This window comes from Peromyscus maniculatus, chromosome 2 (genome assembly GCF_049852395.1).
Source record: "Peromyscus maniculatus bairdii isolate BWxNUB_F1_BW_parent chromosome 2, HU_Pman_BW_mat_3.1, whole genome shotgun sequence".
In the NCBI taxonomy this organism is placed as follows: Eukaryota; Metazoa; Chordata; class Mammalia; order Rodentia; family Cricetidae; genus Peromyscus; species Peromyscus maniculatus.
Window position 1 is genome coordinate 81,939,029 of NC_134853.1, and position 13,907 is coordinate 81,952,935.

The 13,907-nt window shown below is 45.3% G+C and overlaps 1 protein-coding gene across 18 annotated transcripts in view; it reads left to right on the forward strand.

Moving 5' to 3' along the window:
- Palm2akap2 (PALM2 and AKAP2 fusion) overlaps nt 1-5,306 on the forward strand; it is a 477,882-nt gene extending 472,576 nt beyond the window's left edge. For all 18 annotated transcript variants that reach the window (XM_016003786.3, XM_016003787.3, XM_006985282.4 and 15 more), the window contains one exon: nt 5,018-5,306. In XM_016003786.3, coding sequence (XP_015859272.1) covers nt 5,018-5,116 — 99 coding nt within the window. In that variant the 3' untranslated portion in view covers nt 5,117-5,306. The remainder of the gene's footprint in view (nt 1-5,017) is intronic.
- The last annotated feature ends 8,601 nt before the right edge of the window (nt 5,307-13,907 follow it).

Below are 13,907 nucleotides of genomic sequence, written 5' to 3' on the forward strand. Positions count from 1 at the left end.
CTGGTCTACATAGAGAGTTTTAGGGCAGCAAAGACTACACAGAGGAACTCTGTCTCCCCCCTGGCTCCCCAAATTAAAATTATTTAAATGTTGTATGTACATATACACATACATACACACACACATACATACATACATACATACGCATGCATGCTTGGGATTGAATCCAGGGCTTGACACATGTCAGACAAGCACTCTCTACTTTAAGTTATAGTTCTAGTCCTTTTATTTTCTTTTTAAAAAAGGTTTTTCTTTTTCCCCCCACATTTCTCTGTTTTTCCTGTAATTTTCCACTTCTATAGTATTGCATTTTTATTTCAGAAGAATTGTTTCAAATGTTCAGAACTGTAGAGAGAATCATTCGTCCACCCAGTGCACAATTTATGGAGGGTTGACTATGAGTTGGACACTATAGCAGAGCCCAAGAAGGCAGCAGCAGGCAGCTGCTCCTGACATCATGGAGCCATCTACCTCTGTCCCTGTCCCGTTCCTGTCATTCTGGAGCATTGGCTAGATGTTTTCCAGAGGATTCGCTGTGGCAAATCCAGTTCATGCCCTCTCGTTGCTTCTCCCAGTTCCCGTTTTCCTGTTTCTGTCACCCTTTCTCTCCTCTGAGGGGTCACCATTCGTGGGTGGGGATCGTTCTTGTGCATGGTTTTAACTACACCTGTGTTGCGCAGAGAAGGAACACCTTAGGGTTTTTTTTTGTTTGTTTGTTTGTTTTTTGTTTTTTTTGCATGCTTTACACTTTCTATAAATGCTAAATCACATGATGGTATCCTCTACTTACTTTATTCAACTGCCTTTATTTTATGTGTTTATCTTCAAATTTAGTTTTATCTTTTATCTCATGTGTGTGATGTTTGGGCTGCATGTATGTCTGCGCACCATGTGCATGCAGTGCCCTTGGAGACCAGAAGGCGGCATTGGATCCCCTAGAACTGGAGTTACAGATGGTTATGAGCTGCCATGTGGGTTCTGGGACTCGAACCTGGGTCCTCCACAAAAGCAGCCAGTTCTCTGAACCACTGAACCATGTCTGCAGCTTCTGTTCCACTGTTCTTTGATATGTCCCTGTTTAACTGGTGGTTCTGGTGTATTTGTTAGAACTGCTGAACAGCGTTCTGTTGAATGAGTACATCCTTCCCTATCAATTTCATGTTGATGGAACTGTAGATTAAGTTCTTTCTGGTGAACTTTTGGGGCTTTTGTTTGTTTCTTTGTTATATTGTGCTGGGAATTGAAGCCAGCTCCTCTTGCAAGCACCGATGAACATTACCACACATACGGAACAATGTCTCTACCTTCAACCGGGCATACTTTCATTTACCAGCTCTTGCGGATGCTCTTCAAGTTGGTTTTATCAGCCTCCAGCATTACATGTATTTTGATTATGGCTCATTATTAGCAAAGTCACCATATTTTGCAGCCCTTGGAGAACCAGGCCCTGCTCTCCCATCCTCACTGAGTCAGTATGGTTTAGAACAGAGAAACTCTGGCCAAGGATGTGCGAGGAAGATAGATTTGGGGCCAGTCGGTCTTCAGCTGAAGTAGGAGGATCCCACGTTAGCTGGAATATTGATGGAGTCCTTTGCTTCATAGCAAAGCCTCACTAGACTGCCACCTAAAAGTTGCACAACTGTCTTGAAACGCCCAAGCATTAGAAAGAACAGTCCTTTTAGAGGCTGTTCAACAAGAAGTGGTCATTTTTCTTCCACCAGACCCGAGATGGAATTAATTGGTGAAAACGGTAAGAAAGCCTTACGTTGGCTTGTAAAGGGTGCTTGCTGGTGCTTGCTGCTCTCCGAGTCTCATAGCTGTTGAGGAGCTTGATGGCCTGATGGCCTCGAGGACTGACGCCACACCTGAAGAGCTGAGTTTAAATCCTGACCTTTCCTTCTGCTGACTGAGAAATGCAGGGCCAAGTTCCTTACCCTCCCCAGGTGTCAGCCTCCTAGGAAGTAAACGTGAGCGGTAATGGCCTGAAGCTTTCAGGACAGTCCTGAGCATTACAGTAGTAACTGGCCCCGAGTACTTGGGATTGAAAGTGTGCTATGACTAGAGCCCCAGAGACGTTCACTTTGGGCCCAGAAAAGGCTTTAGGAAGGAAAGTTAAGGTGCAGTAATAGAAGTATTAAGAGTTCAGAGTTTACTAGCAATTTAGACACACGCCCTCCCCCACATCTGAATGACCCGTAGAACAAGAGCTCGTTCATACCTCCCCCGAGGGCTTGGCTTTTGGATCTTCCCAAGGCCTATTGCGGGACTCTACTCCAAAGATAGCCCCCAGTTCTAAGCTTCCAGAGCCCAAGGGCAGCTTTACACTGAGGTTCTCAGCCTTTTTCTGTGTCCTTACTGGGAGATTTAGATCTTATCAGAAATTGGGGATCGCATGAAAAGGGCATCTAAATTAGCGGGGATGAATTAAGTGCTCATTATTGTGTACATGAGCTATTTGAGTTCTTGACCAATAGATGTTCAAATTCAAGCTTTGCTAAATGTTTCTACAGTTATAAATAGAATTTTCCTGCCTGTTGCACCTTTTGTGGCTGAATTCTGTGAGGACAGGAACTCTCACACCCCCACATGCTACACTGTTCCTGTGACATGTTGGGAACCCAGTCAATACTGGTGAAATGATGGGATAGATGAATGTTAACATGGGTTTCTGAAGTAGGGAAATTTGACTGAGATTTACTAACCATTAAAACGAGACTTAAAGCCATGTGTGGTACCCATATGCCATTAATCTTAGTACTCTGGGGGCTGAGATACATAGATCGTGAGCTCTTGAATAGCCTGGGCTACATGATAGGAACTTGTCTCAAAAGAAAAAGAAAAGAGGCCACTGGAGAGACGACTCAATGGTTAAGGGCACTGGCAGCTCTTCCAGAGAGGATCTGGCTTCAGTTCCAGCACCCACATGGGGGCTCACATCTGTCTGCAACTCCAGTTCCTGGGGTATCTGATGCCCTCTTCTGGCCTCTGTAGGCCCCGAGCACACAAGTGGTACACAAACATCCATGTAGGTGAAACACTCATACACATAAAAATAAATATATCTTGGGGTGGAGGCGATAAATGGGTTTAACTCGCAAGGCAAAACCCTTTTTGTTATTTTTATTTTTTAAGGAAAGCTTTTTTTCAGAACCTTGGCTTTATTTTCCTATTCCTGGGAATGTCTCAGTTTACGTCTGGAAGGTAAACATGAGCAATTTACACAGCACAGCCTTCCTTATAAAATCTGTGCTCATATTCCACTCCGGGGTCTGTAGCCCTTTCAGATGTGGGAAGAATTATTTGAGGATTGCCTTGTGCTCCTGAAACTGTTTGTCCCTCAGGCAGACTCCACACTGGCTTTTATTATGCTCATTTGACATGGGGATACTGAGGCACTGGAGTTTGTGACTTCACGCAAGGTCATACTGTCGCTACGATTTAAAACCTGGACCTCATCGAGATTCAGAGGCCATACTGCCTTCTGAGAAAGCCCGTGCTGTTAGGGCAAGGGCAGTCTCTAATGAGCTGATGGAGAAACTTGAAATTCAAGGTGAACAAGAGGCAAATCTGAAGTGTAGGGCTGGGGAATTACAATTCATCTGGTCTTATCACTCATTCCCATGCTATCACACAGTGGCCAGAAAAGTCCTGTGTAGCTACCAGGCTGGGCCGCATGCTTTCTTCCGATGTGTGCATAGGCACAGGCCTGGTCATGACACGGCTGTGGTTCTTAACGGTGCGGCTTTCACACAGCCAAGGCGTGACTGCTGCATCCCACCTGCCAAGTCCAGCTGCCCCATGTTGGGAGACGTGGGGAAGACCTCCCAGATGGAAGCATCCAGAAGCTCTGGGTAGTCCTTGCATTTGACACAGGTGCGAAGTAGCATGCTGGGATGGACCTCGGTTTTTTAGTCTACCCAGCATTTGCTTCCACGTTGCGTCTTCTTACCTCTCTGGAGTTGCCAACGTCACTGTCCCTTTCCTGAACGCTGTTTGTAGAAGAAGCAGTGTTTGTCACAGCTCGGAACACCAAGCGGGACTTTTGAAGTCAGATACTCTGCAGCCTACGTGAACACTGCGGTGTCCATGAGCCTGCTTTTGTTACTGGAGCCTGACCTGTGTCTTGGCCCTCACATGCCTTTCGTGTGGATTCCATCCTATCTAAACTAAAAACTGGAGCAGGTGGCCTGATGTCTTCTCTCGGGAGGCCACAAATGATTCTAATAAACAGGAGGAAAGGAGGTCCCACCTCCATGGGGGCGAGCCTACTAGGCCTTGATGTTGTCATTTTTAATTTCTTTTATTATTAGTGCATATGACTTGGATGGCACACACACCAGAATGCTGATGACTTTTATGAGTCAGTTAAGAGGGTTTGTAGCTGTGCTGTTCAAAATGGTGATTGCTAGCCCCTGGGGCTTATTTAAATTTAAATTACAATTCACCAAAACATTTCATTTCTCAGCTGTCTGTATTTCAAGGGCTTAGTGGCCACATGTGGATAGTGACTGCCACTTTGGATGGCACAGATGAACAGTTTCAGTATGTCATAAAGGTCTGTGCACACCAGGACTGGACAACTTGTAGAGAGCTGCTTTAGATTGTTCAGCTCTGGGAGACAGGTGGGGCTCAGCCTTAAGAGTGTTTGCCCGGTGTGGTCAATGCTCCAGGTTCAGTCTCTAGCACCGCAAAAACAGCCCCCCCCCCAAAAAAAAAAAAAAAAAAACCTGAGGCAGAGTCAAGTCTAGTTTAAAGAAACTAGTAAATATGTGACCAAAAAAAAAAAAAAGACACTGGAAGCCATGTGTCAGATACTTAGTGGATTTGGCTTTGAAATGAAGTCTTACCCAGCTCCTTCCACCCCAGCTCCCTTTGTTCAGTCTCTGCTCAGCGGTTCCAGATTCTGCATCACCTTCGTCTCGTGAACATGCCATTGAGTGAGGAAACGGGATGGAGGGAAGAAAAAGAGAAAGTTGGTTTTTGTGAACTCTGTTAATTTCTCTCCCTCTCTTTTCAGGTCCTGGAGGCCACACGGGTTAATCGAAGAAAGAGCGCTCTGGCCTTGCGCTGGGAGGCAGGGATTTATGCCAACCAGGAGGAGGAGGGTGACGAATAAACTTCCTTCAGCCCAGGAAACTCCTTTGCTGAAGGAGTTTCTGCAAAGAAACCAAGAGATTATCAGTTCAGAAGCATTTTAACTGACTATTTATTAAAGTGCATACAAACTCAACAATCCTCATGTAGACCAGAAGCTGCAATACACAATGATTTAAAAAACAACAAACAAACAAAAAACAAAACAAAAAGTGAAGAGGAAGTCCACCCATCAAACTCTGAGACCCGAGAGTCAGAAGAGGAAGGATTTCTTTGTGGTTCAAAGAAGCCCCTGGCCTTGGACCATTCCACAACCAGTCCAAAGGGACACGGGCATGACAAAATCGTCAACGTCGTTGCTGCAGGCAGAACTGAAGCCAGCCTGGGCTGGGTGAGGAGGAGGAGGAGGAGCCAACGGTGACACAGTCATTCCAAGGCAACAAACAGGGCCCGGGTTGTTCCTCCACACCAGCTTCCCGCCCCTTTCTCTCTTGAGGCATCAGACGTGTTGGGTTGACTCCATTTTTCTCCAGCAGCTGTAAAACAAATGGTGTTTCTTTCCACGGTTGCCCAAAAAGGGCAATGAGAATTCAATCTCTGTCATGTGTAATCAATCATTTTTAATTGGGAACACTTAATGGTCACAATATATAAAATCTGCATTTTATAGACAATATCTTTCCATGTTGCAGATGCAATCTATTCTACGGTAGGAGGATGAGGACGGTGGGGGGGGGGAGAGCCAAACCAAATGGGTTATTAGCTTTAGGACCTTCTCTGCTTATCCTGGTGACTGATCTGTTTAGGGAAACACACTTTCACAGTTATGTTTCTTCATATGAAAACTATATTTAGTGGGCAATGATTATTTTTATGATGGGATGGGGAAATAGGAACATGGGTAAAATCTGTACACGTTGAACAGCTTGGTTCAAGATGGTAGGAGTATTTTTAGAATGGCAATAATTGGAAACAAAAGGGGGCAGACTCTGCCTTAGAAGGGTAGATGATCAGGAACACAGTGTTTATAACTATTTTGTATTTTAAAATGGGCCTTAGAGGTGGTTGGGGCATAGGATGGACTGTTTTGGATCTGAGAAAGGCAACATTAAAGTCTTGGAGGTAGAGAGAGAAATGGGGTGGGAGGGAGAAAGAGTGGGAAAGGAAGGAAGAGAAATTATTTTTGCTGAACAACCAGTGTTTTTCAGGATGACAAAGAGAAAACTATAGAATAGAAATTTAAGTACAGACGTGGAATCAGCTACAAATCCTAAAGATGGTGTGTATGCCTTTGTGTGCCTGTATAAAGGGTGCATGTTCATGAGTAAGGTATGGCGTGTGTGTGTGTGTGTGTGTGTGTGTGTGTGTGTGTGTGTGTGTGTGTGTGTTGACTGTGACACTTGGGTGGACAGTGTTTCCTCCATAGCTGTCTGCCAGCATCAGGTGTGAGTGACAATTTTCTTTTTTTTATGAAAAGGGATATAAAGGCACAGGGCTGACGCAGTATTTCTAATATTGAACTGACCTAACATGGTATTTGCATGAGTCATGATTGTGAGGTTTTGCGCAGTTTTGTATTGATAATTTGACATTTAGAACACAGCCTATTTATTCTCATGCTTTGTATTCATGCCTCATGAGCTACAGAGGACTCAGCTTTACTCTTTGTCTCATTTAAAGCAATATGAATAAGGGGTTCACTCATCAGGTGCCCTGAGTTTCTGGATGAGGAAATGTTTCATTTCTGGCAAGGAGGGGGTGGGGGAGGGGGAGGGGAAGGAGAAAAAAAGAACTAACCGGTCTTCATTATTTTTCCTTTATCTTAAAAACTATTTCTTAAAAGCAATAATTAAATCAGACCTTGCTAAAATTCATTTTTGTTTTTATGTTATTATATCATAAGATTTAATATGTTATTCTAATAAGTAGCGACTCCACCATATTTATATGTACCTTTCCACATGTTATCTTTGCTCTTTTTATTAGACTAGTGTTGACTTTAGGGAAAAGCTTATTCATGGATAAGTAGTGGGCACAAAGTAAAAAGGAATTGTCGAGTGACTTATCAGGATCTTTAAAAACTGCCAAGGGACCCTGTAACTCGAAGCCAAATTCTGCAGATGGTAGCCAAATTGTACGAGGGAAGCGCACACTGTCTTTAGATAGTTCATTCTTTTAGACACGATGTTTTTAAAATGCTAGACATTGGAGACAGAAGACAAATGAGAAGCTGCTGCAGGGAATTTGCTTTCTAATAAGGAAGGCTCTTCCAGAAGCTAATGTCCTGGAGCATGACATCCATGTCAGGTTAGAAGTCCTGCTAGGTGGATGGCCACACTGGTGGGCACATCTTTGCCTAAGGATTTCCAGCTGGAGGCCCCAAATGCCAGGCTTGAGTACACAGTGATGTGGGTGTTCCTTCCCTTGGGAAATACAGGGACAAGGACACATGAGGAAAGGGTAGCTGCAGAGTCCCATGGCCCCACACAGTGGTAGTTAGAACGCCTGGAGAGTAGGATAGTGTGGGTCATACGAGGAAAGACCTGCTTCATGGTTTCTGGATCTGCTGGAGACTGGAGGCAGTGTAAAGCAACTTCCTCAGTTCTCACAAGAGGAAACAGGCCTCATGATTTCCTTAAATTTCCTGTCCTGTTTGGAAGGGAAACTTGGACCCACACAGAGGTCACATTGAGGAGAGAATTGGCAGCCAGCCGGGGGCCACACAATCCATGGAATTACTTTGGTGGGAGATGAAGTGCTCTTTTGACTGCAGTAGATTGAGCAAGAAATTCTAGGATCGGGGATTATACAGCTGGGCCCCCTGCGCCATACGCCTTTTGTAGATAAGGAGACACCCAGTGTCTGTGACTCTTTCCTGGTCACACAGCTTTTTTTCACTGGCCCCTCCATTTCCCAGGGTTACCCATTTCCCTGAATTCTAATGACTGCCGTCTGTTTCCTCGCTCTCCTTGCTGACAGGTGTATGCTATTAAAATGGAAATCGCAGCTCCATGGGAGAGCCAGCTTCTCTCTGTGTTCTTGGGAGATGTTTTTGTCTGGGGGCGGGAGGGTGGTGTTGAATTGTTTTCCTTATTCAAGACACATTTGAGCCATTGCTTTGGACACATCTCTGTGCTAGGCTCTAGGATCCCACGTGGGCTCTTGTCACCTTCCCAAGACAAACCAGCAGGTCCCTGGAGGGAAATCTGTCCTGCCCCATAAGCCTGAGGTGAGAGGCTCCTCCCTGGTTTTGCCTCAGCCGCTTGGCTCTCCCCTGCATCAACACACACGCTTGTTAGTCTGAGCCGTAAGAAATGTTTAGCTTCTGTAGATGTTAAAAACCTTCCTGAGAGAACTCCACACCGCAGTGTGGATACACTCACTTTCCTCCAGAGCCAATGACTGACGGCCTTGGCTTTCTTATCTAGGAATGACGGAAGCAGGGCACAGTGCATGTCCTTTCCTCTTATCCATGCATGCTGCCCACCCTAGGCAATGGCGTAGAAACAGTATATAGATCAGTGTCCACACACACACACACACACACACACATACACACACCACACACACACACATACACACACTACAATAAGGAACACCAAAACAGTGTTGATTGTTGTCTTCAAAAATATTTTTTTCACCTGAAGAATGGACTTAAACTATGTATTGAAAAACAATAGCTTAAGTGTTAGAGATGGTGAATGTACCCAGTTTCAGTTATAAAACCAATCCTGGATTTTAAGCATTCAGTGAGCTGCCAATTTTTATTCTGTGTTGCTCTTTATCCAAATGACTTTTCCTTTCTTTTTTTTTTTTTAAATTGGAGGAAGGGTGGGGCGGGATGGGTGGGGCAAGCAGCAATACTGTGTTTGAAAAAAATATACTCTGTACCTGGCTTTCCTGTGTTATGTTAACCACTTAAATGTTTTTATTCTGCTTCGGTTTTATAGTGACTGTGAGGCATTCGATGCAACTATACAATTATTTTCTCATTAAAACTCAACATGTGTGTGGTGTTTTTCTTTTTCTTTTTGGATGGCTATTTGTTTGACTGTGGAAGGAGGTTGGGAGATTGGGTGGCCAAGCTTTGAGGGGCACGCCAATGTCCTGGGTCTCTGCCTTAGCTTCCCCATGTATGGGACCAAAGAAGCTATGGTAGCTACTAAAACATCCCTGTGACACAAGCCCGGTGTCAGGACCCACAGAAATGACACAGGTGTCCCTTGATGAAGCAGTTGGACTTCAGAGTCCACGCAAAAAAACGAACCTGCAAGTTGTGCCTCAGGTATAGGCTTGTAGCTCATTCGTGTGGGTGCACACTGTATGTGAAGGTCAGAGGTCAACTTTAGCTGTTGAACCTCAAGAGCTGTTTTATGAGGCAGGGTCTCTCCGGGGCTGAAACTGGTTAAGTAGTCCAGGCTGGCCCTGGGGATCTACCTGTTTCCACCTCGCTATCACTGGGATCATGTGTGTGCCACCGTGTCAGGCTTTTTCCTATGGGTTCTCAGAATCAAACCCAAGTCCTGTATTTGCCCAACAAGCACTTTTACCAACCAAGCAGATTCCTCAGCCCTTAGCGCTAATCCTTACCACATTCCCAGCATGCACCTGTATTTGGCTCTCCTTATGAAGGACTGTTGAATTACAGGCTTGAAGAAGCACAGAAGAGCAGGAGTTCTTCAAGAAACTCCCTTTCTCTTCCACATCTGCCTGTCCCTCCTCCCTTCCCATCAGTCTCCGGGTACTCCATCCCCTCACCTGGCCACTGCACTTCCTGAAACCTGTCCCCCAGTTTCCTGTGTCTCCCAGCCCTGCCTCTTCCTTATGCTTTCCCGAAGCCTCTGCCTTCTGTCCCCACTTGGGACTCTTCAGTCTTTTTGTACCCAGGATTTCCAGCCAGATCCTCTTCCTCAGAACATCTGGGAGGGGTCTCGTGTGGCACCCTGTCATGGACTGCATCTTCTCAACTTTATTTGTTGAGAGTTCTGACTTTGGCCGGCAATGTGGCTGAGTGGTACAGTCCTTGCTTCTCACATGTAAGTCCCTGGTTCAATCCTCAGCACCAAAAAAACAAAAACAAACAAACAAAAAGCCTCCTGAGGCTGGGCCTGGTGTCACACATCCATAATCCCAGCACCCAGGAGACACAGGCAGGCGGATTGTTACAAGTTCAAGGCTGCCTGGTCAACAAGTTCCAAGCCAGACAGGGTTATATTCGACTTATTTCCAAAAAGTGCACCAAAATAACGAAACCCCTACAAGCCAGGGGTGATAACACATACTTACATGGAGACAGGAGGATCAGGAGTTCAAGGCTAGCCCTGGCCACACAGTAACTGAGATCAGTCTGAGCTACATGAGATTGTATCTCAAAACAATACATGCAGAATACAGTTTTTAGAACAGAACCCCTGGGGTGCTGACTTCTGGTGTGTGCGCTGCAGATACAGTGGCCCTGGGGAGCTCTTGTGCATCCCCCCAGCACGGCAGTTCACCATCTGTGGGTCTTGGTGAAGCAGCTTTGAGATGCCTCCTAGATTCTCAAATGAAGTACCTCTAACCGAAGACAGCAAATTAAGAAAGAAAAAAAAAAGTCATTGGTGGAGCATGCCTTTAATCCCAGTGCTCAGGAGGCAAAGACAAGCATATCTCTGAGTTTGAGGCCAGTCTGGGCTGTAAATTGAGTTCCAGGACAGCCAGAGCTATTATACAGAGAAACTCTGTCTCCAGGAGGAAAAAAGAGGAAGATAACTGTATCCATATATGCTCAGATTTTAATTTTCAGGGCAAGATAAGGGAATTTGTTCAAATCAGAAGAAATTTTTATTGTGTGTAGTAGTAGCAATGATGAACTGGCTTAATGTAAAAATTCAACAGTGGGCTGAAGAGATGGCTCAGTGGTTAGGAATGTGGACTGCTCTTACAGAGGACCCATTTGGTTCCCCAAACCAAGGTCAGTCAGCTCACAACTGCCAGTAACTTCAGCTACAGGGGATGTCCTCTTCTGCCTGTGTGAGTGAGTACCTGCACACATGTGCACATACCTGTGTACAGATACACACACGTACATGTAATTTTCAAACTTTCTTTTAAAAAGTCAGACATATTAGCCGGGCGGTGGTGGCGCACGCCTTTAATCCCAGCACTCGGGAGGCAGAGCCAGGCGGATCTCTGTGAGTTCGAGGCCAGCCTGGGCTACCAAGTGAGTTCCAGGAAAGGCGCAAAGCTACACAGAGAAACCCTGACTTGAAAAACCAAAAAAAAAAAAAAAAAAGTCAGACATACGTTTGTTTTTTTCTCCCAAGACCTTTGGTTTTGATGCTGAGCATTTAGACCAAACTCCAGCCTGACTTCTTTAATGTCTTGTCACCAGATGAAGACTATTTTATTGTTTGGCATTACTGTGAGTTTGGCATCTTAGGAAGAGAGCCCAGCTATTGAGCAATAACTAGTCGGGCAAATAGATCACCGACAATAACAGCTCAGGCAAATAATGATATTCGTACTTGAGAGTCACAAGACTGAAAAGCATCTCTGGGCTATTCAAACCAAATGGGCCAGCCTGACCTAGTGTGCAGACCTGTGTCTCCAGCTACTTGGGAGGCTGAGACAGGAGGATCACAGATACAAGGCTAGCCTAGGCAATTTAGTGAGACCCTGTCTCAAAAAGTAAACAGAATTGGTGGTGTATCTCTGTGTCACTTAAGACCATCCGAAAGCACAAATATTTGCATTACAATTCATAACACTAGCAAAATTTTAGTTATGAAGTAGCAATGAAAGTAATTGTATGGTTGGGGGTCTCCACAACATGAGGAGCTGTATCAAAGGGTCACAGATTGGGAAGGCTGAGGACGGCTGCCTCAGCTGACAATGGGAAGGGTGGAGCTCTGCTGTGTTCAGTCAGCTGATGCTCATCTTTGCCCCCTAGTGGCCACACGATGGCAGTGGTCCCTAAAGGAAAAGCAGTCCCTAGCCAAGCGCCTTCCTTGGGGGCTCCCACCCTTCAGAATGGATAGGAATTTCTCAAACACTTCAATGAGAAACCACTGTGCGACCAGGTGTGGTGACTCACACCAGCAATCCCAGGACTTACTTGAGTGTCAGAAACGGGAAGATGGCTATAAGTTCAAAACCAGCCTGGTCTACATAGTGAGTTTCAGGCCAGCCTGGTCTACACAGTGAGTTTTAGGCCAGCCTGGGCTACATAGATATTGTCTCAAAAACAAAACAAGGAGCTGGAGAGATGGCTCAGCAGTTGAAAGCTCTTATTGTTCTTACAAGGAGTCTGATTTCAGTTCCCAGCACGCATATCAGGTAGTTCACAGCTGCCTGGAACTCCAGCTCTGGGGAACCTGACACCTAGCTTCTGTGGGTCCACCACATCTGTGCACACACAGAGAGACAGACACATACATCAGTATGCACATGCAGAGAGGCAGATATCTGTGCACACACCCACACACAGAGACAGACACATCTGTGGCATACACACACAGAGACAGACACACATCTGTGCACACACAGAGACAAATACACACATCTGTGTGCACACACAGAGAGGCAGATATCTGTGCACACACACACACACAGAGACAGACACATCTGTGGCGTACATACACACAAAGACAAACATCTGTGCACACACACAGACATCTGTGCATACACACAGAGAAAGACACACATCTGTGCACACACAGAGACAGACACACATCTGTGCACACATACAGACATCTGTGCATACACACAGAGACAGACACACATCTGTGCACACACAGAGAGACAGACACACATCTGTGCACACAAAGAGACAGACACACATCTGTGGCACACACACACACACAGATAGACACACATCTGTGCATACACACAAGGAGACAGACATCTGTGGCATACATACAGAAAGACACATACATCTGTGGCACACACACACAGATAAACACACTTCTGTGGCACAAACACAGAGACACACATCTGTGCATATACACACAGAGAGACAAACACATCTGTGGCATGCACAGAGAAAGACACACACACATCTGTGGCATACACACACAAAATAAAAATAAATCTTCAAAATGAAACAAAGGTTGCTGGTGTACATCTTTGTGTGGTGATATATTGTGCATCTTAATAAAACTTATCTGGGGATCAGAGGACAGAGCCAGCCACTAGATTAGACATAGAGGTCAGGCAGTGGTGGCACACAACCCTGTCACTCGGGAGACAGTGATCCATCTAGAGCTCTGTGAGTTCAAGGCCACACTGGGAACAGAGTCAGGCATGGTGGCACACACCTTTAATCCCAGCACTTGAGAGCTCATGCCTTTGCTTGGGAAGCACACATGCCTTTAATCCCAGGAAGTAAGATGGCAGGGCAGAAAAAGATATATAAGGTGTGAGGAAACAGGAACTCATGCTCTTGAGGCTGAGAGTTTCATAGAGGTAAGAAGAACATGGCTGCTTGTTCTGTTTCTCTGATCTTTCAGCTTTTACCCCAATATCTGGCTCCGGGATTTTTTTCTATTAATAAGACCTTTTAGCAATTCATGTTACCCCTTTGATCCTAGCGCTCTGGAACAGAGGTGTATCAGTTTGAGGCCCAGCTAGTCTCCATTGCCAGCTCTAGGCCAGCCAAGGCTACATAGTGAGAAGCTGTCTCAAAAAAGCAGTAACAACAATAAAAAGAAAAAAAAGAAAATTATTTATAATAAAGAAGTATAACTAGTACTTTTAAATTCTACCTTTGGGTCAAATGTGGCAGCGACCATTGTGGCCAGATGACAGGAAACACCCGCATGCCTCTCCCAGTA